We start from the raw sequence: 27,921 nt of genomic DNA, 5'->3' as shown, positions 1-27,921 counted from the left end.
GCACCGTCTGTCCGTCCGCACCGTCAGCCATTTTCTCTGGGACTTCTCAGGATAACTTTGTTTCGCCAGAGCGAAAAGTTCTGTATGTATTTTGACGTTAAAGCGATTTCCCCCTCTTCCTCCGTGACATATCGTTCAAAAGATTAGAGTTCATTCCATCTGAGCGCAGTGATTGGGCTGAATGCCCTCCAGAGACGCTGCTCGGAAGCAAGGCTAAGTGGAAACCAATAACAAGCATTTCTGAGTGTGTGTGTGTGTGTGTGTGTGTGTGAGTGTGTGTGTGTGTGTGTGTGTGTGTGTGTGTGTGTGTGTGTGTGTGTGTGTGTGTGTGTGTGTGTGTGCTCAGCATTAATGAAAACTACACTTCTGCTGACAAGGTTGAAAACCTGTCTGAAATCTTTCTGTCATCACCATTTACATATACATTACTCTGTCCCCCCCTCCCTTATCTCACTTTAATTCCGTGACCCTGCTAGGTGGCCCTGTAAAATGTAATCCAGAAAAATGCATTTGCCATAACAAATGGACTGGAAAATGGATTTGTGTCCAGCTATTAAGTGGAAATGCTTTCAGTTTGTCCCTGCCGCCTCTAATTCAAGGTCCATGAATATAGGGCTACGGCGTCATATGAATCACCACTGTTATTTTCATATTGGATTCCTCCTTCTCTCCTCCGATCTATGAGTATTCACTGTGTGTGTGTGTGTGTGTGTATGTTTGTGTGTGTGTGTGTGTGTGTGTGTGTGTGTATGAAGGAGCGCTGCATGCCGATCGTCCACTCCTCGCCACCCAGTGTGTTTGTGTTTTTAGCACTGAAAAGGAGCTGGTCCGTCGGACCATTCCAAGCAGAGACGGTAAATAAAATAAAACACTAATAAAAAATATGAATACAAATAAAATTCAATGATAACATGGCCTTTCATTTGTAAACTAAATGTTAATTTACAATAAATCACCAAACCAGAATGAGCTGTTTGTGTATACTATTTTGTTGCTACATCAAAAATTAATCCGTAGATTCAGGGGCGAATTCACAAAAGGATCGTGCAGCTTTTGCGGCCACTACACCGACACAAATAACAGAAAACGCAAGCGTCAAATTCACAAAGCAAACAGTGAAATACACCGATAACTGTGCTCCCACGCAAATAGCGTCTCGGTGCATTGGTGCTATTTGCACATATTTAAATGAGGTATTATGCATACATTTGGTGCAAAATTGGTCCCTTTCTATGCAAATGAGCCTTGTTGCTAATAGTGTCCAATTCACAAACACCAACGTTAATATCCACATGCAGTTAAAGTGACGTTATTACTGTCTGTAGAAAGTTTATTATTGTGAGTGATTATTATTATCAGACAAAAATAAAGGCAGCGGTGCCGACCTGCTCCCTGCGCAAACAGAGCATAATACTGGTCAAGTTAATTGGGATTTGAAAATAATGGAAATGGTTGATCGAGAGTGGATTGAGGCCCAATTGCCCTTGGAAAACGCTATGGCCGTGTTTGTGCTGACATATTATTTGCACAATATCTCGAATATCTTGTGAATGTGACGCTAAGGCGTCGCAGATAGCGGGCACAAATTGATGTGCAATTCATGGCGCTATGAGCGGCCACAATCCATTCTCAATCCATCCAAAGTTAGTTAATTATATAATTAATACAAAATGCTGATACCACTCAATTTTGTCCAACATATCAGGAATAAAACAGCAAAATGATGATCTCCCATGGCTTCCAATGCATTTATTCCAATTGGGCATTGGGCCAAGTCACAAAATCTATGAGGTGCGAGACCTCGCGCAGGTCCAGAAGTGCATGGCGCCAGCGCCTGGTGATGTCATCTGCAGCTCGCGCCCTCGCTGTTGCGGCAGCATAAACCAGGCTTAGGACCCACTCCCATCTGGGGGCGGGGGGCTAATAGGGAAGGCTTGGGAATTTTGACTTAGTCTTCAGCCATTGTTATTCCAAAGGGGTATTTGGTTGAGAGGTTGAATCCAGTTAAAAAGGGGGAGTGAGCGGAAAGAGAGAGAGAGAGAGAGATGACGAAAAAAACACAAACAAACAAGAGATTCTAAAGGGAATCATAAAAAAAAAGATGAGAATGGACAAAGTTCCACAAAGGTGGAACTTTGTCTTATCTGTATTTATAGGGTTTGTGCACATGGAAGGATATCGGGCGTCAGACGGTTATTTTTTTCTCCTTTTTTTTTTGTCTTTCTTTTTGCTTGGTTTCTGCTCCTCGCCCCAGCAGGTTTTTGGAGGGAGAGAAACTTCAGCTTGCGCGGAGGGCGGACACAGTAACTAGAGCTTTATCGTCCCTCCACAAGGCGATTTCCTAAATCCCCCGAAAAGAACACTCACGCAGGGTATGACTTCCCCAGACGGCTTTACACACACACACACACACACACACACACACACACACACACACACACACACACACCATAATGGAAAAAGAAGTATGCAGTCTGTAGACACGGTACACTCGGTGGACAAAACAAATGTAATCTTTTGTTGCATCAGCACAGTTACACGGATATCAGTGGTGATTTTCCTCTTCCCTACGCCACCGGGCTGCGCCACATCTCTGTGTGGACGGCTCCCACCGAAAACAACAATCAACCGTGTCCAGAGCCGGGGACCCTACCATTCGAATTGGAGACACCACAAGCGTAAATATTTACGTAAGCCGAACACTAGAAGGTGGTATCGTCCCATCTCAGGTGTTTTAAAGGGGATGAAAACCTGGAAACAAAGTGAATTCTGACAGTCAACTCTTGGATTTTCTGAAAAAAAAAATTGTCATTTATTGTGCATCGTTCGAGTTTGGTGTCTGGGCTCTACTGATCATCACTCCCAGCAATGTGTACAGCAAACACAGAACTTAGTGAGCTGGAAATATAAGAGTGATGAGCTTGAATCCCCCCATTGGATAAAAGAGTAGAGTAGGTAGATGCAGGGGAGGTGGAGGTAGTGGAGCAACACAGGAGCAGGTAGGACAGGAGGGATTGGCTGCTTAAATACACCAGCCCATAAGGGCGTGGAAACATGTGGCGCCGTCAAGTTGTCCGACAGAACTAGCTCCTCAAGCTATGCATCATTTATAGCTTCTCTCTGTATTTTCACGATCCCCCGATACGAGAGAGAAACAGTGTTTCCTTCGTTGGACTTCCTCTACCTTTCCTTTTGTAAGGACTTGATGTGATTTACATTCAGGTTAAGTGAAAATGTCGCAAGATGGATTATTCTACACGTGTGTTATTGTCCCACTCAATGCTCTCGTGCCACGCTGCCACAGAACCCATTGGCCCCGGTGTTGGGCTATTCCGTCCGCCACCCGCTGCTATCCCATTAGGTTTTTCTCTGTGACTGCATGTTGAGGGGCTACACGCTGGGAGACATTTTCACCAGTGCTGCTTGTGAATGGCATTGCTCAGAGTCCATTATTTCCTTTTGGATTTATCGTGATATGTTTCTGTATTAGGAATGTTTATGCGTGGTGTTTTTCAGCAGCAGTTTTTAGTGTCTCCTGCACGGCAGAACCATGTTAACTTTGATGCCTTTTAAACTCAGTCTTCTTATATTCTAATTTCTCTCTCTCTTTCCCTTTCATTAAAATTTTTCAATCATATTTCACTTGAAATTTCAGTTTAGTTTTACTTTGGTTACAGTGTGGGGCTCTTATTTTGTGTACAGTATAGATTATATGTTATATTGATCATTCTGGATGGTTTTAATACATTTTGGATTCAGTTTTTAGCTCTCGTAATTTTATTTCTAGGGACATTTAGAGTGTCAAGTCAATTTTTGTAGCTCCTTGGAATACGCAACACCTGTTCATGGTGTCATAAGTGGTCAACAAGAAAGGAGTAGAAGGAGGTACTAAATCTGGCCAAATGTAAGAGACTTGATTGATTAATTGCACACTGAAATAAATTCAGTGAATTATTTTACAATATGATCCCACAACACACTTGACACATTTCCTGCCAGAGGCCATTTCAATCGATACAGTAAAACTCACACTGCGCATGCAAACATTTGATGCAGGATGTTATTCTGCACGACGGAGGCGTGGCACGAGACAATGCCGTCTGGCATTTGTAGACCCTCCAGAATGATTTCAATGAGTTGAACTGCAACGTCATTTTGAGTCAGACAAAAATAAAAGCGGTTAGTTTGGGTGGCTACATTTCTAGTCCTCACATAGTTTCAGAGCATTTTAACTTATTTTTTAATCGAATCCTGTGTCTGTTGATAATGTTTATTCCATAGTTTTAACTTTTGTTCAGGGAAATAACCCTCTCTGACATACGTCAAGTACATCTATCAGTCACCTAACTTGCAGCAATCAATAGGCGTTTTAGTAACTGGGGAGGTCCCACAAGAACTAAATTCATCTCACCTATAGTTTTTTCTGATTGCATTCGCACCGGCAGTAGGAACTCTGAAGTGACCTATGGGGTTTCCGTTGATTTCCGTGTTCCGTCTTGTATTTACTGTATTTACTTATTTCACTGATCTCACCTTATCAGTCCACCAAAATGTGTTTCTGAACAAATTTGAGGTTAGCAATAAGCAATCCAGTTCCCTAATCTTCACTCATATTAGATCTACAAGGTGGAATTTAAAGGTTTGCTCAGACTTTTGAAAGGTACGGGCTCGCATTGGGATACCGCACGCGGATATTTTGTTTCATTCACTGAATGGCGGAAAATAAAAGAAATGAAAGAAATACATATTCCCTTAAAAAATACTATTTTAATTGTTTTTTCATTTCTATTGGTTATTTTTGTATTAACGCTGAGTGTAATCAGGCTTGTCCGCACCCGGAGCGATGCGACTCAACCGGGCGGACTGTCCCCCAAGGGACCGGCGAGGCACCATGGACTTAAGTCTGGAATCATCACCGTGCATTTACGTCACTGAAGGTGACGCTTAGTCCCTGCCCTGGAGTAGGAGCTAAAAAAGTTCCTCAAAACACCGTTCTAAGAGCTACAATCGTTCCTAGTTCCTGCATTGCGGACACAAAAAAAGGGGACGGTTCCTCCAAAAGTTCTTGGAACTATGAAAAAGTTCCTGCACGGTGGGAAAGCGCCTTAATTATTGTATGCTTGGCAAAAGGTCAGAGCTATCGCTTGTCAGCTAACACAACTATGGCACGGTTAGGTTAACACCTAAAACCATGTCCATCCTTCTTTTCAGTCAGAATCTAGACTCTAAAAGTTGTGTTTCAAATTTTCCGCAAAGAAATTGTCATTGCGATTGGGAATAAAAACAACAAATGTATTTTTAGGTCACACACCCAATTCAAAAATCAACCCACTCTGTTTCTTTTTAGGGGAGATCTGCGCCTTCCAGATCCATGGCCAGGAGGTCCCGTTCGAGGCAGTGGTCCTGAACCGCACCTCGGGGGAGGGTATCCTAAGGGCCAGTGGCCCCGTGGACTGTGAGAGTCAGAAGGAGTACACCTTCATCATCCAGGCCTACGACTGCGGAGCCGGTCCCAACGGGGCGGAATGGAAGAAATCACACAAGTGGGTACAAGGGTTTATGTGAAATCAACATAGAACTTTACTACTTCAGTTTACTTAACTTTACTTAACCATGCATTTTGTTCTGTGTTTTTATTTTAAGAAAATAACTGATGTATTTCAACGGGTTGAAATTGGTATTTAGATTTTTCTTATTTAAAAGAAATCTCAGTGAACCTTTTTTGTCAGATTCTTAGGACATCATTAGATACAGGTATTTACTTACAGCCAATGGGATTAAAGAATCACATGAGAAAGCCGCACCCACCCACTGAACTAAGCTTGCCTTACATTTTTATTGTACCTGTAGTTGGCACTGGTGAGGAAGTTTATACCTGCCACTCAAAGGTCAGCTGATGAATAATAATAACAAGACCACTCCCTCTCAGATCTGGCGTGCTATAGACATAGACAACATTCAATTAATCATTTAAGAATAAATTATGTTTGTTTTTTAGACAAAAAGAGTGACAATGACTTGTGAGTTATGATTTTGGTCCGTAATGAGGGTGGGGGTAGTATGTAAGCAGAAGGTGTAGATTCATGAAATCTTTGGTTTGATTTGAAAAGACCAAAGACAAGACAGAGGGAGAGAGAGAGAGAGAGAAAGAGAGAGAGAGAGAGAGAGAGAGAGAGAGACTTTGACTTTTAAGATTCCTTTATTTGCAGTAAGTCATAGTCACAGCAGCAACTTGATCACGAAGGAACCAAAAAAACAGAGATAAATCAGTCAACCGGTAAATCGGCAGCAAGGGTACAGACATCCCTCTTCAGAGATAACTAGGTACGCAGGGATCTGTTGGTTTCTTCACCAGGTTTGAGAAAGCTGTTCACTATAAGGACAGCTCCCTTTGTCGCCCAGACTTCCTCCTTTGTACAGTTTGCCTCCTTGGGAGAGAGAGAGAGAGAGGGAGAGAGAGAGAGAGAGAAAGAGAGAGAGAGAGAGAGAGGAGAAAAAGAAAAAGATCACAGCTACTACAGGAAAAATCACAGGTTATCAATGAGGGAATCATCCTGGACTGAGCAGCACCTCCCCAACACCCCATATACTCCTGGAAGTGTCCAATTTGCCGGTCAGTTTGTAAAACTCAAACTCCACTCTGAGGCGGGCTGAGAGCAGACCAATCGTCATCTGGGCCGGGTCTACTGACCCCTGACCCCGCACAGCGTCCCTTCTGCTTTTCCAAATGGCCAGCTTGGCCACCCCCGAAACAGTGTTCACCAGGACATGGACAGATTTGTTTGACACAGTGTAAACAGGACCGAAAATAAAGAGTTTAAAGGAGAAGCTCTCCCCCAGATCCCCAGCCTGGACACAGAACAAACAGGTGCTGCAGGGTCTCCCCCTCAGAGCAGAAGACGCATCCTGCCCCCGTGCTGGAATCCAGGCGTGCTAGATACCTGTTTGTGGCCACCGCCTCATGCAAGATCCTCCATTGGAGGTCGCCAACCCGCTTGTCGATGGGGGGCTTGTACAGAGAATGCCAGCAGCCAGCAGGGGACGCTCCGGGGCCAAAGAACTGGGTCCAGCCCAACAGCCGCACCCCTGCCAGAGAGCGTAGGTGTGCCACCTTGACGCAGGTATAGTAGGCGGCTTTCTTGCCTACTGCCGCAAACCCCCCCAGCTTGGGAGTGGCAAAGGTCAGGAGGCTGTCCCGCTCCTCCTCCCACTGCACAGCCGGAGAGACTGTCAGCGAAGGACACACAACCTCGCCCTTACCACCCCATTGGTCAGTCAGAGCACGGCTTTCAATAAAAGCCCTATAGGCCCCTGGCAGTGAAGCATGGACTTCATCCACCAACCTGTGCAGATGACCCATGAGCTGCTCCGCAGACGCCTTCAGCAGATGACCCAGCTTGACGCACCCAGCCTTGTGCAAGCTGGAGCGCAGGCTGGAGGAGGAAAGGAGGCCGGAGTCCAGCAGTGGGTTCCCAAACAAAGGCTTCTCAAACAGCCACATCCCAGGGGCAGTCGTGGTGTCACGGTGGACCTTAAAAACCTGCCATGACTGCAGGTAGAAAGGAGTCAGCCCTGTCAAGTCCATCCCCTCGGTCCATCCCGGACCGGCAGATAGAGGGCTGCAGCTCTAATCCAGTGCTGACCGGAACAGATGAAGTTGACGATGGTCCGCTGGATCTCTTCTAGCAGACCTCTGGGTGGATGCAGAACGGTCAGTCGTTGCCATAAGGTCGAGGCGACCAAGTTATTAGCAACTAGAACCCTCCCCCTGTAGAACAACTGGGGTAGCAGCCATTTCCACTTGGACAGTCTGGCACACACCTTCTCCACCACACCAGCTCGGTTCTGCATCTGGTACTGCTCCGAGCCCAAAAACACCCCCAAAACCCCTCCACCTAGAAGGCCTCGCTCTTCTCCCAGTTTACCTTAGGAGACGAGACCATCTGATACATCCCCAGGCAAGCCACCAACCCCTGGACGTCATCCTGGTCGGTGACGAAAACATTGACATCGTCCGCATAAGCGGCAATGACCAGCGGCCGGCCCCTGTGGCAGCCCCGGTAGGGAGAGCCCACTCAGCCTGTTCCTTAAAGCGTGCAGAAGAGGTTCTATAGCAATGGAGTAGAGCTGGCCAGAGATGGGGCAGCCCTGCCTTATCCCTCTCTCTACAGCGAGTGGACAGCTCAACCCCCCGCCCACCTTGATTAGGCAGGATGCTCCCCTGTAAAGGAGCTGCACGTAGTTAAGAAACCCTTCTCCGAACCCAAATGCCTTCAAGGTCGAAAACAGAAAACCCTGGTCCACTTAGTCGAAAGCCTTCTTCTGGTCAAGGGACCCACATCGATGTTATTGAAATTACACAGGTCAAACAAATCCCTCATTAAAAACTAATTGTCCTTAATAGATCTGCCTGGCACGCAGTAAGACTGGTCCATGGAAATCAACAGCCCTAAAACTCCCTTCAGCCTATTGGCCAGGACTTTCAAGAGGAGTTTGTAATCCGTGCAAAGCAGTGCAACAGGTGTCCAGTTTTTGAGCAAGGCCAAGTCCCCTTTCTTGGGTATGAGAGAGAGGGCTGCTTGCCGCGAGGAAACTGGTAGCATACTAGTCCGCACGGAATCCAACAGGCCCCAGAAATGCTTGTAGAACTTTGAAGGCAGAGCGCGCCCAGTCGCTAGCTGGCCCACAGCAGAGGTGAGCTCCTCCATTCCAATGGCAACGTCCAAGGCATCCCGCTCCCCGACCCCCAGCTGAGGCAGCCCCTGAAGGAGCTCCGCAGCAGACTCTCGATCACAGCCCTCTGCCCTGAATAGGGTGGTGTAGAAGGCCATCGCGTGCGCCCTCATCTCCACTGGGCAGGTGGTCACCCTGCCGGCCGGGAGACGGAGACAGGCCATCGGTCTGGACTGCTGAACCGTCTTCTCTAGGTTGAAAAAATAGGAGCTGGGGGCATCCATATCCCTGATGCCGATGTACTGAGCCCTGACCATGGCATCCCATACTCTCTCCTGGAGGAAAGTGCTCAGCTCCTGCCTCTTCTCTTGCAGCCTCCCACCCACAGGGGTGCTGCCACGAAGGAGGCCACCCTCAATGTACCTGATCTTCTGCTCCAGGGTGTCTACGGTCTCCCTAACCCTGCAGGTGGAGTGAGCACAGTACCGTTGGCAGAAGACACGGATCTGTGCTTTGCCTAGCTCCCACCACTGACCCAAGGAGCTAAAAGCCCCCTTCTTGCTCCTCCAGCCATCCCAGAATGATTTAAAACTACTGCAGAACGTTGCGTCGAGCAGCAACTTAACATTAAAATACCAATAAGAAGAATGCCTGGTGCCGGGTGCAGAGCATAGCTCCAGAGTGACAAGGTGATGATCCGTCAAACCCACAGGGTGGATGGCTTAAAGTCTGTCAAGCCGAGCCGCACTGACCCTACCATCTGAAACCCTCACCCATGTGTAATGTCTGTCTGTCGCATGTTTCATCCTCTATGTCTCTATGAGGTCATGTCGAGTAGTGAGGTGAGACAGACAGGTGGAAGAAACCCTGTGGGGTTCCTCACCGGTCCGATCCAGACCATAGTGCAGCGTACAGTTCCAGTCCCCGCCCATCACAATGAAGTCAGCGTGATCCGCCCTCCGCAATGTTTCCTGCAACTTTTCAAACAGCTCTACCCTCTGCGAGCCTAGAGTGAGAGCGTAGACATTAATGAAACAGAAAGTGGAACCTCCTGCCTCCGCCCTGACCATCTGAGCTCTACCCGCTTCTATCTCGGTGCGGGCCAGAACCCTGATGTTTGACCCTCTCGAAAGGAGGATCGCGGTCCCTGCACTGAAGGTTGTCCCATGGCTGAGAAACAGCTGCCCCCCCACCCCCGGGACCAGTCTACCTCGATGGCTGCATCACTGTGTCTCTTGCAGAAATATCACGTCTAACTTCCTCTGCTGAAATAATTCTGCAACCAGAGCCCTCCTCTGCTGCTGTCTCCCACCATTGATATTTAAAGAGCCAAACCTGAGCTTGTGCATGGCAGTATTTGTGGGAGAGAAACTAGGAAAGGGAGAGAACACCCAGTCGAAACCAGCCATCCTAACACCTAGGTATGGTCGGGTCCTCCCAAGCCGGAACGACGGTTCTCTTTCCGGAGAGCCATCACGTGTTTCTTTAGGCGGTACCTTTTTTTATCATCCAACCCTGACCCGGCCGACTTCCTGAGAAAGGCCACCGTCTTAATAAACTTCCCTGAGTCAGGGAAATAATCTGTGACTTTAACAGACTTTCCAAACGTGGGGTCTAGAAACCCCTGTATTTCAACCAAGGTATACAGGCCTCCATGTGGAGCCTGGGAGTCCGACACTGACATGTCTGTCACCGACATGCCTTCCGAGTCTGACCCTAATTCATCATGGACTTCAGTCGTCACATCAACATTCTCCGTCACATTTCCATTTTCCGTCACATTAGCATTTTCCGTCACATTAGCATTTTCTATCACATTAACAGTAACCATCACAGCAGCATTCTGTCTCACAGTAGCATTGGGCGCTGCGGAAGCATGCTTTGTCACCTTGCCACAGACGGCCCTCGCCCAGGGCCCCGCCACTTTCCCACCAGCCCGCTCGCCTAGGACGGGCTCCTCCCCGCTGCCGTAGCTGGGCCCCAGAGCCCGCTCCTCGTCCCCCGAGCCGGGCCCCGCAGCCTGCACAGGCTTCATCACGCTCCCCCCGCAGCACTCTCCCCAGCCGCGCCACCGCCAGGCCCCCCTGCACTCCCCCTAGCACCGCCACTGCCAGGCCCCGCAGCACTCCCCCAGGCCCCACCCAGGCCCCACAGCACTTCCCCCAGCCCCGGCACCGCCTGGCCCCTTGGGTGGATCCGGGCTGTGTGACCTGGGCGGCCTAGGGACAGTCCCAATCGGGCGCCTGCACGTCGGGCCCCACGCCCACATCGGCCCGCTGCTTGTCTGGGCATTCGCGCGTATGTGTCCCTCCTGTTTACAGTGAAAGCATCTAGTATCCCCTGAATTGGCATAGACCAGAAAGTAACCAGTTTTGTGTTTTACCCTAAATGACACGTCGGAGCGTTAAGTGTCATGAGCGCCCCCCTCTTCAGGGACTGGACGTGCTTCAATCTCTCATCCTTGCACCCCAGACTCACGGTGCAGAAATCGCTCACCATCTTCCCGAAACGCCACCTCATTGGGGACACTGTGACCCGGGTTAAGGGCACGGCCATAGGGGACACCTGGAGATACTTGCCGTCAATAACGACACCACTCTTGACCAGCTGGGAGACGAAGTGCTCCTCCTTCACAAATGCCACCACAACCTTGTTTCGTCTGGCGGCAAAGTTACCATATCCGACCTGCTCCCCCAGCACCTTCAGCACCACCTCCACACTTACAGCGGGGTCTGGCATGACCCTCACTCCGTGACGGAGCAAGAGGGTGGCAGCCGAGGCATCATCCGCCAAACCCCGCGCAAAACTAAAACTGACAAAAAATTACGAAACTGAGCCACTAACCAGCAAGTAAATAATCAGAAAGAGAGAGAGAGAGAGAAATGGGAAATGAAGGCAGTCGGAAATAGGCAGTGAAGCAGAAAGCGGACGTAGCTCTGGGCAGGTTGCGTTTTTCCCCCTTTACCACTCGACACCAAGCGCACCATGCAATACACAATGTGTCATCAATTCCACCAGAATGATGCAGGGTTGTTTTTTGTTTTGTTTTGTTCTTTTTTTAATCACAAAATGATTTTAGTTTGATCACATCACGTCGACTTTTCCGCACTCTCTTCCTTGTTCCCTCCTGTCTTCCAAAGAGCTGCTGCAGTTGTCTTCAGGGCAGGCTGAGCCAAGAAGACATTCGGCCAATGTTCTGTTCTCGGGACAGAATGCACGATACCCTTTTGTGACATTCATTTTTGTGTGTGTCCTGGGAGCACTGGCACACAGCCAAGTGGAAAAGACAGACGAGTGATGGAGCTACAGACCGGTGTGGACAGCAGCTAATCAAACCCTCTGGTTCTTACGTCAAAGCTGAGGAACAGTTGAAAGCCTAACTTTGCTGCGGGCTCCGACGGGGAGTCCATGGCACTCAGATGCTGGTTAAATGGCATGCATCGGCACGTCTGCGTGTGACATTATCACTGCGGGAAGATCTAAATAGGCCTCATGAATCTAATGTCGCTAATTAGCCAGATGTGCCACCTCGGATGCACCAGGAGTTGTTGACAAAGAAGGTCAACGACGAAAAAGGAAACTTTTTGGGGGGGAAACAAAATGGCTCCTTCTGCTGTGTTCTGTCTGTGCCGTGGTGCGGAGACAGAACACGGAGAAGCGATCAGTGGGATGATGATCGCATTGTGTCGTGTGAGTCATGTCACAATTGTGTCACGTTTGCGTTACTTTTCAACCCCTCAAGAACGAGGGGAGGAGAGAGTCGTCACTCGGAGGGTACTGCCGCCCATCACCACCCCTCACTCCTCTCGTTTTATTGTTTGTCCACTGTTTTTCCAGGCCGCCAATGGATATGTGGCTTTAAGGAGGTTTTTTCTCTGTTCTTCTGTTTGTCCCCTTTCTCCATGATACCGCTCCTTTCATTCACACACACACCCTCTCTGCCTCCCTCTCTCCTTGTCACCCCCACCTCTTGTGTCCAGGGCAGTGGTCCACATCCAGGTGGACGACATCAACGAGTTCTCGCCAATGTTTCGGGAGTCGGCTTACAAGGCGTCGGTAACGGAGGGCAAGATCTACGACAGCATCCTGCAGGTATTTCAAAAGGGTGCCCTCAAACACTGAATAGATTTTGTGTTTTATGACAAATTTTCATCCTTGAGTCGCTATTTAACTCGGATTAAAATAGCTACCACTCCGCTGCAGTAAATAAAGCTTGCGAGTGAATGTAAGGCTTCTTGTATTTTGTTTGGCTCCGAGTCGGTGATAATTGTAATTTTTGCGGAGCGGTGGCTGAAGGGGTGCTGTTGTGTTGCAGGTGGAAGCTTGGGACCAAGACTGTTCCCCGCAGTACAGCCAGATCTGCAACTATGACATTGTGACCACAGGGACACCCTTCGCTATAGACCGCAATGGTAATTTTGTGTGCGTGTGTGAAAGTGTACTCATACTTTAACATGAGCAGTTGCCAATATGAAAATGGTGATGATTTTATCACTGTATGATGATGTGTGTACTGTGTGTGTGTGTGTGTGTGTGTGTGTGTGTGTGTGTGTGTGTGTGTGTGTGTGTGTGTGTGTGTGTGTGTGTCTGTGTCTGTGTCTGTGTGTGTGTGTGTGTGTGTGTGTGTGTGTGTGTGTGTGTGTGTGTGTGTGTGTGTGTGTGTGTGTGCTTCTTTCTAGTGCAGAAACAGCAGGAACAATTGGAAGCGCCAACATAAAAATTGTGATGATTTTATCGATGCGTGATTGTGTGTGCACATAGTTTGTATGTTTATGTGTGTGTGTGTGTGTGTGTGTGTGTGTGTGTGTGTGTGTGTGTGTGTGTGTGTGTGTGTGTGTGTGTGTGTGTGTGTGTGCTTCTTTTTAGTGCAGAAACAGCAGAAACACAGCTGGAAGTGAAATTCACTGAGAATACAGAATTACATTAAACTTTAATACATCACACCATGGGACCTCAATTTACTTAATTTAGGGTAAATACTTCTAATATTGATATCCACAATTCCAATCATTCTTGTGTCACTTTAAACGTAATGTAAATAGACAATTAGGGAACAAAAATCTGGGCAGTATTTGGTGTTTTATCTGACAGATACAAAACAAGCTTGGAATTTCTGCCGCTGTTCCTGTCATTTCTTCAGAAATTCAGCCAAAACGGTTGCATAACATTTGTGCCGTCATTATATTGTCAACGGTGTCACAAGTATTTAAGGATGAATAATACAATTTCCTGAGGAAGTTAAATGGTACCAAACCCAGAGGGCATGCAGCGTAAAGTCACAGCAGAGCTGAGAGCCCCAGCTTGAGATAATGTGAAAATAATTCATAATTAATGTAATAATAATGATGATAAAATACAATGTCGGTTTTCAGCAGATCTTATGTTCAGAGAACCAACATTTGTTGTGTTGTTTCATGTGTTCATTTTCATTGAACACGTTGAACTCGCTGAACACACGCCAAAACAGTAACACCCGCACCTGCCACAGTGTTTCCTGCTGCACTGATTGACAATATGCTATATATTATGCTATATATTTTATTTCTCCACGTCTACCCGAAATCACAACTTGCCATTATTGAGACTTTTCTTACATTGTAGGAGAGACAGAACTGGATGCCAATATCATCATCAATGAGGGCTTAGGTTTGTTTGATTCTCTACCACCACAAACCTCTACAAAAGACATGCCCCCCATAATATAGTAAGTGGACTCTTTCCACTACAGAAGATAACACACTGTGTTTGGTGTTGACAATTGTCCATTGAGGCCTAAACTTGGAACCAGGTCAAAGCAAGACCTGCTCGCAAGACCCAGGGTTAAGGTCACAGGTAAAATGTCCTAGAAACAAGCAGAGATTTTCAAGACACATTGACAACAAGACAGTGCGCTTCATCCTCCTGCTAATATCAGTGCACCAGGAAGACCCAGGAAGAAAGTGCTGTCAGTAACCAACCAGTCAGTTGGAATGGTCCAGCTCCATGTATCAAGAACAAGCTGATGCAAGGATCTTCATGCATGTAAAACATGCTCCAGCAGAGGGTTAAAAAACGTCTCATAACCAAAGCTACTGAAATAGATTTTCATAGCAGTCAATGTTCTCCCAGGATTGCATGAGTTTGGCTTGGAGATGCTTTTTATTGCAATGGACCTGAACAAAAAAAACAAGGCATTCATTCTCTTGTTCCAGTATTTAACGTGATACAACATAGTATCAACCTTCTGTGGGAAGAGGAAGAAATATGCACGTCCAAACTGGGATTTATGCCAAATGGGCTCTGAGGTCTTCATCAAGCCAGTATCCAACTTTAATTGATCATGGAGATACCCAGTACTAAAAAAGCACACCAAGTGTGTTTTTAATTTGTTTTTCTTTCTTTAACAGTCCTGAAAAGATGAGCGCGCCATCTGTCTGAATGGCATCGTCAGTGTAACTGCCTGTACTATTCTATAGAATCGCTCCATTATCCTCTGCATAGGGTGACTAACAGGCTTATCAAAACATAGTGCCAGAGGAGTTTCTGTGCCTATTTTCATTCTGAATGTTGCTGCTCAAATATGCACTTCATCATCAGTGTAAAATTGTTTATGCTACGGCTCCTTGTTGAGGTGAAAGTGCAAATACAGGTGTATAATTATGAATACAGATCCACATTCTGGCCACTCTGATTCAGAAGCATGACCACACGACCCAAGGAAGGTGGGACAGTATGGAAAGTTTTTTTCAAATAACGAAAGTGGGGAGTGCATGAAGAAATGTCAAGTTCACCCCCCTTCCCCCATAACAGCTGTACAGTTCCGGACTAAGACCAAGTTTACACTTAACATGAACATGCATCTTTGGTGATCTGATCACAAGTGGAAAGCTATAATGCCAGGTGTAAATGCACCCAAACCGCTTTGAGGACGCATTGAGATCCGATCGCTCAGACCACATTACGAGGTGGTCTGAGCCACATATGTCCACATTCTTTTAGGAGTGTAAACGCAATTGTGTCCTGGGCCACATTAGAGGACCACCTACTCAACTGACGTATTCTGTGTAAGCGCAAGTATGTACTCGGCGTCATATTAAAGTAGCAGTGTGTAGAATTTAGTGGCATCTAGTGATGAGGTTGCAGATTGCAACAAACTGAATACCCCCCGCCCCCACCTCCCCCCGCCCCCACCTCCCCCCGCCCCCACCTCCCCCCACCCCTGCCTTTCCAATGACGTAGGAGAAGCCACGCAGGCTGCAAGCTAACAATGATGAAGTAATGCTAAAAAGCTATTTTATTCTAGGTGTTTAGTCTGATAGCAAAATAGCGTTAGCAGAAAACATATTTCATTAGCCGATGCAGAGTCAAAGTCCGGGTAGACCCCCCGGTAATGTTCCGGAGGTTAGAGGAAGAGGAAGAGCCAGTATTTGGTTTGTCTGTTCTGGACTACTGTAAAAACATGGCAGCCTCCATGAAGCATAACTGCTCCCTATATGGATAAAAACGGCTCATTCTAAGATACTAAACGATTCTTATTTTCATGGAATTATACGTTAATTAAAACATTACAACATACTAATGAATATTGTATTCCGTTTCTGCCAAGTCTGTTCTGTCAATACTACACACTGCACGTTTAAGTCTGGTTGAGAAATTGATAAAGTCTCCCCGTTACAGAAGGTTAGATATACAATTTACACAAAAACATCACGTTTTTTTTTTGTTTAACTCCCATAGCAACGGAAAGCAACAGGAAGACGGGCTTGCAGCGGCACGGGACGCATTCCATTACGCAGTGATCGAGACAGTCCCTTAAATCAGCTGTGTTAAAAAAAAATTGAAACACAGCTGAGTTAAGGGATTGTCCCGATCACGGTCCCGGTCCCAATGTTGTTTCATACAAGTAGGAAATGTAACTGTGAGCATCTCTGCCCACAGGTAGGGGCTTAGGGAGGGAGACGGAGTCCTTTTTTCCATGGTTTGCCAACATGGCGAGAGTTTTTATTCAAACCTTAAAAAAAAGGCTCGCTGGCCAGGAGTACTGAAATTAATAATAATAATAATAATAATAATAATAATAATAATAATGATGATGATGATGGTGGTTTCGGGCGCAGGAGGAATGGCGCTCTCCGGCTCCTGGTCCGCTGACGAGCCTGTGCGCCGGTCCCCTCTGCAAGACAGACAAACATTAAAAAAGCTTGAATCGGACCAATCAACGCCACGCAGGCCTGGTTTAGGCCGATTCGGGGCAGCTTGGCGTCTGCGGAAAAGGGAGCTGTGGTGTCGCCTGCAGCCAATGTTTGACCACGCTCCTTGGTCCGCCACATAACCCCACCACCCTACTCAGGCCAGGGAGCTGTCCTGCTGACACCTGAAAAGTCAGGGACAAAGCTCCTATAGTAGCCGGCCAGCCCCAAGAACTGCTTCACCTCCTTCTTGGTCTTGGGTCTTGGCGTGTTTGCGACCGCAGCGGTTTTACGGTGGGGTCGGACCAGACCTTCACCCAAATGGTACCCCAGATACCGTACCTACCTCAGTCCCACAGCACACTTCTTTGGGTTGGCGCGTTGGCCTCAAGCACTGCAAAAAATTTGCCGTACCTAACTGGTCAAGAAGTTCATTGACCCGGGGCATTGGGCGTTGAACTTTGACACCGTGTTCACCCTTCGGTAGTCTAGAACTGGACCGATCCATCTGGCTTACCCACCAGCACGATGAGACTAGACCAGTCACTTGTGGACTCAGTCCCATGTCCAGCATGGCCTCTAATTCTGCCTGCACTATCTTGGGTTTGTTTGCTCCCATCAAGCCTTGCTGATAAACCCCTCATTGAATATACATTTAATAACCTGTTTAATACCTTTTCCTGGCGTCGTGTTATTATTGGGACGAGCCACCAACTCTTTTTTCCAGCGAGCGTCCGGACCCAGCCAAACACCATCACCTCTCCCGAATAATACGTGGGGTACCGTGATATTATCAAGTACCAAAGACTAGGCTACAGCCATCAGAAGCCGGACCATCAGGGACAACTCACCACAAACCAGCAAGCCGGTCAGCTCATGGTGATTAGATGTTGGTTTGGGCACGGCAATTCCTTTGTCTTTATTATTCAGCTTATTCAGAGTGAGTTAGTTGTGTCCTTTTTAAGCATTCAAATGCAATCCCTCCAATTCAATCTAAAGTTAATACCTTTCTTTCACCAGAACACCCCTTTACTTCCCTTGTGTGTTTGTGGGAAGGGAAAGGGAATTAAAGCAAGCTTTATTAAAGCTTTGAATCTCTTTTCTTTCGAAATCTCTTTTTTTCTACCTCAAACTTTTAGTTTATTTTCTACGTAACATTATTGAATTATTTTATTTTAAATAAACATTCATTGTTTGATTAAGAAGTAGTTGGGAATCTTAGTTGGGATATAGTAGAATGTGATATTCCGTGTGAGAATTTCTGACTGGAGAACACGCGACCCTGAAGAATACAGACCTCTATCGCCGCCTGAACAACCATAAATTAAATAAAAATTTTCAAAATTTTATTACATTATAATTGGTGGCATCCATCTAAAATATAAATATGAATTAAAGGTCCTCATCATGCTACAGAAACTAACGGAAATAAACAGATCTAGAGTAAAAACACTCTTAGCTCACTTTTTCTGGCCAGAGACGGGAAATAAAGCGTGCAGTGGACCGGAGATTGCTCCCTCTCCATTAGTCAGTGATCAGGACAGCTCCTTGACACAGGAAAACCAGCGAGGGAAGCGACATGGCACGCACGGCGCACTGCTCTCTTGAGGAGAAAAAAAACTTCACTCCAATTCTCTGAGTTAGGTTTACGTTTTCCATTTTCCATACAAGTAAGAATATAAGGAAAAATATTAAATCTGATTTGCATATAGCGTGGGTTAGGGTTAGGTAAGTGAGATCCAATCACAAGTGGTTACTGGAGAAGCGTTCTAATGCCAAGTGTGAACAAACATACTTAGAGCTGTCCACTTGTGATCGTATCACCCAAGACGCTCATTAATGCCAGGTCTAAACAGGGCCTAATTTACCTCACTCCATCTAGTTTTGACCAGATCATCACTCTATTCATAAAACATTGTCAATCTCATGTCAACCAATGCAGCCTAATAGAGCTGCTCTCACTGGTACCGAACTCAAACGGCATCCTTAATGTCTGCTGATCAAAGGGTAAATCCATTGTATGACTAAATCCAAATATGGTATTCCTTTGTCCTTGGGCCTGCTAGCCTCAGATGAATAAGAACAAATCTCCAGCAAAGCCAAAAGAAAGAGAGATACGAGGCGCTTAAAGTCCTAATCAAGAGACATGTCTTGGAACGCCCCGCTTTGTGAGACCAAGCAGCACACTGTCGTACAGTGAAAGGTCCAATTGGATAGAAAAGCTCAAACAGATCCTATGAATCCACAATGATCATAGGAATAGCAAATGTTAATTCTTGCTTTGAAAATTGATGCTTCAAGCAGCTGGCTGTGCCTTCATCATATACACAGACCGTACGTGTACGGAATGGCCGAAGCAGACATTAACAGGGAGAAAGTTAGCGCTGTGATTGTTACGTTTGGCTCTGAAGTCAATATTAATTTTGGTGCAGGTTTGGGAGCGCCAATGTTGAAGGATCCACGTCGGTATTGGCAGCTTTCCTGCTTTTGAAAATTGATTTCACCTTTTCATCAGGCATAAACCCATGGAGTGCCTGTTGATTTGGTTGATTGGTGACTGAGTTCTATTCTGAGCACTCCCAATTTAAGTCTCTAGCTTTGGGCTTTTTACTGGCTTCCGCATCAACACTCTTTTGATCTCAGTGCGACTTAATCCATATTGAAGGGAGACTGGGGGGCTGGGTGTGTGTGTGTGTGTGTGTGTGTGTGTGTGTGTGTGTGTGTGTGTGTGTGTGTGTGTGTGTGTGTGTGTGTGTGTGTGTGTGTGACATAAAGTTGAGCCTGGCCAAAGAATCAGAGAGAAACTTTATGCAAGAAATGATCCTCTCTCTCCCTCCTCCCTCTCTTATTCACATGTCTGTTTTCCACTGCTTTAATAGGCTTTATCTCTCCCACTCTTTATATTGTTATTCTCAGTCTCTTTTATATTCCTGCTATCTTTAACTCATTCTTTCACTGCCCCCTTTCTTTTCTTTTCCTTTTTTTGCATTCCCCTACTTCCCTACTCAGCTTGAAGGCATTTTGTAGGCTGACATACCCTCACAGGTGTTTACAGTGCTATAGAGGCTGTATGGGTCTGAGAAGTAGGTGCCAAACACTCTGACGCTGGTAGTGGATGATGAAGCTTGTTCCAAGCAGTCTCTCCAGCTTTCATTATGAAACCCCACGTGACAGCCATCGTTGGGTTATTAAATACAGCGGAGCCATTGATGGAGAAAGAGAGGGAGAGAGAGAAAAATAAAAGAGCGATAGAGTAATACAATTTTAACCCGAGTGGGTTTAAAGGCAGATGTACAGATGAACAGGAGCTACTCAGAGAGGTGTGGGGAAAAAACTGACTGTAAGTGAATTAAAGTCGAAAACAAACAGAAGTATAAAGGATAGAAGAAAAAAAAACACGCACAGTGCACTGAGAGACGTCGTTGTCGTTCAGTGCCATTCCCGGTTGGCGACTGGAGCTGCTCTAATGAGTGTGCTATACTTAGACGAGGGACCAAAAACACATAAAGATGCAGGAAAATGCACAAAATACCCTTACAACTAACGAAGACTATCTGGGTCAGCAGTAGTTGCTGTCATGTAACTTAGCAGTATTTGTTGAAGTATTTCCTAAACTTTGCATAATTTCTATTTTCACTTAAGTAACTCACAACTGACCAGAGCTAAAGTCTCACTGGTTTTCCTATGTTTAAAGGGAAGTCCAGCAGCAATTAAACTCATTCAATGGACTGAGGCATAACTGACCAGCTGGTCAAAGGAGAACATTTCAGATTTCAAAAAGTATACATGAAAATGACGACATTACATGAAGTAATTTTGCAGACACTTTTATCCAAATGCAACCAAGGGAAGGTCGGCGACATGGTCCACTACTGTACCACATTTTCTTCAACCACTGTCCCTAGTTTTTCGCATTTACTCTGACCGGCCACAAAGGGAGACTTTGATTAATTATGCCTTGATCTATTGGGATTATCGCTGCTTTGCAGTGGAATTCCCCTCCAAGACTCAACGGTTTTAAAGAATACTCAAACTGTGCTTAATCAGATTAGTGCTAATAGTTCATAGTAATAACTTGTTCCATTAACTTAATGGAAAATTTGACGGAGGCACTCCGATTTTATTCAGTCTCATGCCCTTTTTTTAACTTATACATTTAGCTAAAAATGAAAAGGAATCATTGTCTCGAGTGTTTCATGTGGGAACTAGAGTGGGAGTTCTGACCTACTCACCTATTTGTTCTTTCCTGCTCATTTCCTTGGCACGTAGCACGTTGTGCCATGCCTCCTCGCCAAATCTTCTCCCCTCTCCGCTATAACTTAATCTGCGGCCCTCTTGACTGATGTCTCGACAATAGGCTATAGAAATAAATGGATGTCGCATCGTCATGTATTGACTATGTATTTGTAGTGAGAAACGTCTTCTTTTTCAATGAACAACCCCCCTCGCCCAAGTGCAATCAGTAATTGACCAATTTCTTTTGTTCCAGTCCAGCCCTGTCCTACAGTGACCCTCAACCCGCTGGCTCTCCTCACCTGCCCTCTCCTCTATCCCCTCCACTTCACTTCCTCTGCTCTCATCCTTCGTCGCAGCTCTGCTCCTCCTGTCGCGGGGAGGACTGGGAGTGACAGCCTTTCATACTGCCGTGCACACAGTCATACAAACAACAACAAATGGAATCTGTGAGAACCTCACAAGTCCAGTGGCAGACGGTGACGGCAGCGACAGATGTGTCAGATTAGCAAAGATAAGGAACGACGTGATGAATTTATTTTTGGAAAGTCGCACGGACGAATATAGTGTGTGAAAGCGTCACGCTGAAAAACCTTTTAATAGTTACCAGATTTTCTGTGTCACAAACTAAGTAGTTTAATTTGTTTGTGGAAGTCTAACGAGTGTCTGAAAACATGGCAGAGGAAAAACGTCTCACTTAGCTTATAGAGCAAACTTTTCTCCCAAAACTCACTTATTTTGGGGATGGTAGCTCAGGAGGTAGAGCTGGTGGTCTAGTGATCCAAAGGTTGCTGGTTCAATCCCAGGCTCCTCCTGCTAGCATGCTGTAGTGTCCTTGAGCAAGACACTTAACCCCTAATTGCTCCTGATGGCTGCGTCCGTCAGTGTTTGAACAATTGTAAGTCGCTTTGGATAAAAAGTGTCTGCTAAATGTAATTTTCAAAGGGAATGTAACTGCTGAAGAGAGGGAAACGTTTTACAAGTGTCCATTTTAAAACAATGAACCATCCAACAAAAAACTTGCAAATGACTTTCTCTCATTTCTCAAAGGGGATTTTCTCATGCTTTTCAACAAATTCTGCACGTTAAGGGCCTCTTACTTTATTATCGGTTCAATCTGTGAATAATATGTTTATTTTCGTCCCTTCCGCACTGCAGGCAACATCCGAAACACGGAGCGGCTGAACCACGAGAAGCAGCAGAGCTACAAAATCATGGTGACGGCCTTTGACTGCGGTCAGAAGAGAGCCAAGGAGAGCGTGGCCGTGTATATTGACGTCAAGCCAGTCTGCAAACCTGGGTGGCAAGGTCAGAGATTGAGAGGCAACCAGAACCGGACACTTAAAAAGCTGTATTCCTGACTTTTCAAGATTCCGTTGAAATATATTTTGATGTGCTGCGATGTTGTGGGTTTTATTATTTTATTAAGGCAACTTTATTTGTATAGCACATTTCAACAACAAGGCAATTCAAACTGATTTATATAATACATAAAAAGCATGAAGACAGAGAAGTGCCAAGAAGCACATTAATAAAGGAGATAGAATGCATAAAGTAATAAAATAGAATACATAGAATGAGTAGTACAAAAGAAACACATTATAAAAATAAGAAATAGAATGCATAAAATCAAGTAAAAGTGAAAGTGCAGGGCAATAAATTAATATTTGGTTTAGCTCAAGGCAGCAGTAAACAGAAAAGTCTTAGCCTTAATTTAAAAATGGTGAGAGTTGGAGCAGACCTGCAGTTTTCTAGGAGTTTATTCCAGATATGTGGTGCATAAAAACTGAATACTGCTTCTCCATGATTAGTTTTGACTCTGGGGACAGAAAGCAGCCCTGTCCCAGGCGATCTGAGAGGTCTGGATGGTTCATAATGTAGCAGAAGATCAGAAATGTATTTTGGCCCTAAACCATTCAGTGCTTTATAAACCAACAGTAGTATTTCGAAATCAATTCTTTGACGGACAAGATGCCAGTGTAAAGATCTGAGAACTGGAGTGATATGATCTACTTTCTTGGTCTTAGTGAGGACTTGGGCAGCAGCATTTTGAATCAACCGCAGCTGTCTGATCAAACAATCAATCCCTTTTTGTGAGACCTGTAAAGACACTGTTATAGTAGTGAAGTCTACTGAAGATAAACGCATGGACAAGTTTTTCCAAATTCTGCTGAGACATAAGTCATTTAATCCTTGATATGTTCTTAAGGTGATAGTAGGCTGACTTTGTAATTGTTTTAATGTGGCTGTTGAAATTTAGGTCCGAGTCCATGACTACACCAAGGTTTTTGGCTTGTTTTGTGCTTTTTAACATCACCCATTGAAGCGAAGGAAGAAGGACTAAAAGTCAGAGCTCACTCTGACTTTAAGTCCTTCTTCCTTGACTCCAAAAACAATTACTTCAGTTTTGTTTTTTTGTAATTGGAGAAAATTCTGGCACATCCAATTGTTGATTTATTCAATGCACTTGCTCAGCGATTGTATTGGACCATAGTCCCCTGGTGATATGGTTATGTAAATTTGTCTATCATCTGCGTAACTATGGTTACTTTTTTTTTTTTTTTTTTTTTACCTGTACTGTCAGCATGCTGGGCATACAACACAGAGTATTTGTATGCCATTGCATCTAGGACAGAGTTAGTCTGCAAGTGGAGTTCAAGTTCTCAACCTGCAATGCAACTCTTTATTAACTCTTAAATCATCAAGAACAAAACAGGAAAACTGGAACTACAACTGGTCACGTGGCCTTTTCCTGTCAAAGTTATGGCAGTAAATGAGGGAGGAAAGGAGAGGAAAGCACCCCAGGTTGCTGGGGTGCACTCCAAGTAGGTGTGCGTGTGTGCGTGTGTGCGTGTTTTTGATGTCCACCGGTGAGTGTATATGACTTATCCCTATTGGTACTGGTGTAGAAGGTCGGTATTATGTCGCGGCGCCTCCAAGCAGCGCAAGGGGCCCCGAAGCCCCCCCAAACTCCACAACCCCCGGCTGCAGGAGATCCCCGGGTACCCCACCCTGCGGTCACGGAAGCCAGAGGGCCCCATGGGCAGGCCGACAGGACCCCCACGCCCACCCACGCCCCGCACAAGGGGGGAGGCCCGCCCCACCGTAGCCGACGAGCATTCGCCCGGCGTGAGTGCCAAGTGACCATACACGTGGCAGCAAGTGCCCAGTGCGGCGCACCACGATGTTACACCACCCCCCCCCCAGGCCGCCAGGTATACAGGCCCTCCGCCACCCCCAGCACCCGGGGCGCCCGCCGCAGAGAAGCCCCGCCGCAGAAGCAAAAGGCCAACAGCCGCCCCCCACACCCCAACCCACACCCACAATGACAAGCAGTCCCCCCAGGGGCCCCGGAAGGCACCCGGCGGCGCTCTCCGCAGCCCTGTCAGGTCGCAGCACATCCCAAGCCACCAGGCGCAAGCCGTCAGGACTCCAGCCAGGCCGGGAGGGGGGGCCCAACCGACCTGCCCCCGGTCAACCACGCCCCCACACCGACCCGCCAGCGACCGGCCACCCCAGAAAAAAAAAAAAAAGAAAAGAAAAACCCTGTGCTCAATGTGTGCTGTTGGTAACTGCAGTTAAAATTGCGGGGTTGGGGGTGCGAGTCCTTCAGGCAAGTCGAACCGGGATCACTCGCACCCCTCCTTTCCCTCAGGCCCTGGTCTAATGGAGTGTTGTTTGGAGTAGGATTGGTGTGCCAGTGTGTGTGTTCTAAGCTAATGTGAGTGGGATTAAAATGTTTGGGACGGACGACAAGCACGCTTGGGAAGGAGCGTGACAGGCAAGATGACAGCTGCCCGCATCCCCACCCACATAGCCTGCACCCCGCCCATCCCGCAAGCCCTCAGTCTATTGTGTGCTGTATGTGCTGAGTATAACTTTTGGCACCGGGAGAGAAAGGCGCGTCGCGACCAGATCGATCCAGGGCCGCAGCAGGACCCAAACGCGCCCCAGTGTGCCCACCTCCCGTTCCTGGTGGCATCAACCCACAGCGATCAGCCAAGGGCGCAGGGTGTCCGCCATGCGCCTCTGCCATGTCGGGCAGCTCCGTGCCCCCATCAGGTCCCTGGTCAGCCCCCAGCCGTCGAGCATGTGGACTACAGAACAGAGGGTGGCACACGGCACCCCCACCCACAGCCCGATCCCCCAGCGACAAGCACCCTGCGCACCGAGAGCGTCAGAGGGCAGGTACCTTTGCAGCCCGGTGTGATGACAGGAGACCACCACCCACGAAGGAGGCCACATGGTGAGCCCCGCGCCGAGCACAGCCAGCCAGGTTCAGGACTCAGGTTGACAGGACCAGACGTAACGCCTAACCAGCCCTGGCACGATGGGCCACCCCCCCCCCCACGGGACGCAGAGGGACACGCAGGCTCAGCCACCCGGGCGACCCCCGCGGCGCGCCGACCCGCCGACCACAGGGCCCGAGACCCGAACCAGCGACCCACACCCCCCGCCCCCAAACCGAGCCCCAGAACCCACAACCACGCCCGGAACCCACACACGGACACCAGCTGCAGGTAATCCCCCCACCCCACCCCCGGAGACAGGCCAGCTCAACTCAGGCAAAGGAGCGGGCGCCACCACCCAGACCACCCAACTCCCCCGTGAGGCCCCGAGATGCCCCAAGAACACCGGCCCACGCACCACGGATGTCCCCAGAGCCGCCCGGGCAGCCACCTAAACGCGGAGCCCCGGCAGACCAGGCGGGCCCCCACATGCCCCAAAGCGCAACGACATTGCACCGACTTAGGAAGACTCAAGTATTAAATGATGGAGTTATGTCAGTGATAAAAGTAGCCCATATTTCATTAAATGAATCAACATTGTTTTGGGATATTTTCAACAGTTTTTCCATTGAAAAGTAATCTATTAATAACTGCAACCATTGGGATGTGGTGAGATTATCTCTATTTTTCCAATTGAGCAATATTGTTTTCTTGGCCATTGTTAAGGCAATCAAAATGGGTTGGAGGTGTTTCAGTGGGGTTGATAGCTTCTTGGTGATGGTGGTCCAGAATGCTAGGATAGGTGGGCAGAGCCAGAAGGCATGAAAGTAGTCATCTCTGGTATCAAGGGAAGCAGTGGGAGCAAATGTCTTCATCCACAAAACCCATTTTGAACATTTTGTGTTGGGTGATATGGGTTCTGTGCAAAATCTTTTATTGGATCATTTCAAGTGGGGATGTTGTAGGATGTTGTTTGTCAATTAGATTTTAACTTTTAGAGACTGCTGTAATTGAGGGAATTGAAGGAAGCCGTGGCCACCGATATTATACCTTTGGGTAAAAGTTGGGAAGGATATAAGCAAATTTCAAAAATGTGTTCCAGATGAGTAATTCCTTGTCTTTTCCAAGACCTAAAGATTATTGGTCTGTTTTTAACCAAGAAATCTGGGTTGTGCCAGATCGGCGTGAATTTGTTTGGAGATAGAGTGTGACCATTGAGTTTGAGGAATTTTCACCAGGCTGACAGAGTTGTTGCGATAAGTGGGTTTTTAAAGCAATTATGTTTCCTTATATATTCAGTACGGAATGGGAGATCGGATAATGATAACTCCTGACATTCAGATTGTTCAATGTCTCGCCATCCATGGGCCAATTGTTGCTCTGGTTGTAACCATTTAATTATAAATTTAAGATGGTTTTCTAGATAGTAGTATCTAAAGTTTGGGGCTGCTAGGCCTCCACAGTCTTTGTTTTTCTGTAGTGTTGCTAGTTTAATTCTCGGTTTCTTGTTTTTCCAATAAAATTTGTTGACTATTGAGTCAAGAGTATTAAACCAATGTACTGTTGGTTGCACTGGGGTCATTGAAAATATATAGTTTATTTTTGGAAGTATATTCATTTTCACTGCTGATATCCTACCAATTAGTGAGATGGGTAGGTTGTTCCATCGAATTAGGTCTTCTTCAATGGATTTGAGCAATGGAGTGAAGTTAAGGGTAAACAAATCTGATAGATTGGGTGAGATATAAATACCAAGGTATCTAATATTGCCCGTTGTGATGGTTAAGTGAAGATTCTGGGTTGCAGCATTACAGTCCCCCCCAGTGAGTGGTAAGACTGTGGTTTTAGTCCAATTTATTCAATAGTCTGTGATAGCTGAGAATTTAGATATAAGATTGAACACCTCCACTAGGGATGATATTGGGTTCCGTATGTACAGTAGGATATCGTCTGCATACAAACTGATTTTCTGAACAGAGTTTCCTGTTTGTATGCCTACAATATTACTATTTTGACGGATGGTCGCCATGAGGGGTTCAATAAAGATGGCGAATAGTAAAGGGGAGAGCGGACATCCTTGTCTTGTGCCGCGTTGTAGAGTGAATCGCTGTGAGGTGTAACCATTGGTGATTGGTGATGACAGAAGCAGATGGAGAGTTGTAGAGGATTCTGATCCATTGAATGAGGGACTCTCCAAAGCCAAATTTGTTGAGGATTGAAAAGAGATGTCCAATTCACTCTATCAAATGCTTTTTCGGCATCCAAAGAGGCAATAATAGTGTTAAAGTTGTTCCTTTTAGATATGCTCATCAGACTGAATAAACAACGCATATTGCTGGATGAGTGTCATCCAGCAATATGCTGGATGACACTTTTTCCTTACTTTTTCAATTCTGTTGGTTAGTGTTTTACTTATAATCTTCACATAATTAATAAGGCTTAGGGGTCTGTAACTCGAGGTGAGGGTTGGGTCCTTTTTGGATTTCAGCAAAACCGAGATGAGAGCAGTATTCATGTGCTGAGGCATGGTGGAGGTTGACTTGACCTCTGTAACCATTCTGATGAATAATGGGGAGATAAGTGGCCAAAAGTGTTTATAAAATTCCATTGGGTAGCCA

General features: G+C 46.5%; 1 protein-coding gene across 1 annotated transcript in view; it reads left to right on the top strand.

Annotated features, from left to right (window-relative positions):
* The window catches only part of LOC307238325 (calsyntenin-2-like), a gene marked incomplete at both ends in the record, with an annotated part of 139,051 nt that overhangs the window by 44,069 nt on the left and 67,061 nt on the right, over positions 1 to 27,921 (top strand). The window contains 4 exons of the mRNA XM_080011257.1: positions 5,348 to 5,543; positions 12,654 to 12,765; positions 12,989 to 13,085; positions 22,233 to 22,382. Of these exons, the coding sequence (XP_079867383.1) occupies positions 5,348 to 5,543; positions 12,654 to 12,765; positions 12,989 to 13,085; positions 22,233 to 22,382 (555 nt within the window). The remainder of the gene's footprint in view (positions 1 to 5,347; positions 5,544 to 12,653; positions 12,766 to 12,988; positions 13,086 to 22,232; positions 22,383 to 27,921) is intronic.

This window comes from Zeus faber, assembly GCF_960531495.2.
Source record: "Zeus faber genome assembly, chromosome: 12".
Taxonomy (NCBI): Eukaryota; Metazoa; Chordata; class Actinopteri; order Zeiformes; family Zeidae; genus Zeus; species Zeus faber.
This window is presented reverse-complemented; position numbering and strand designations above follow the sequence as displayed.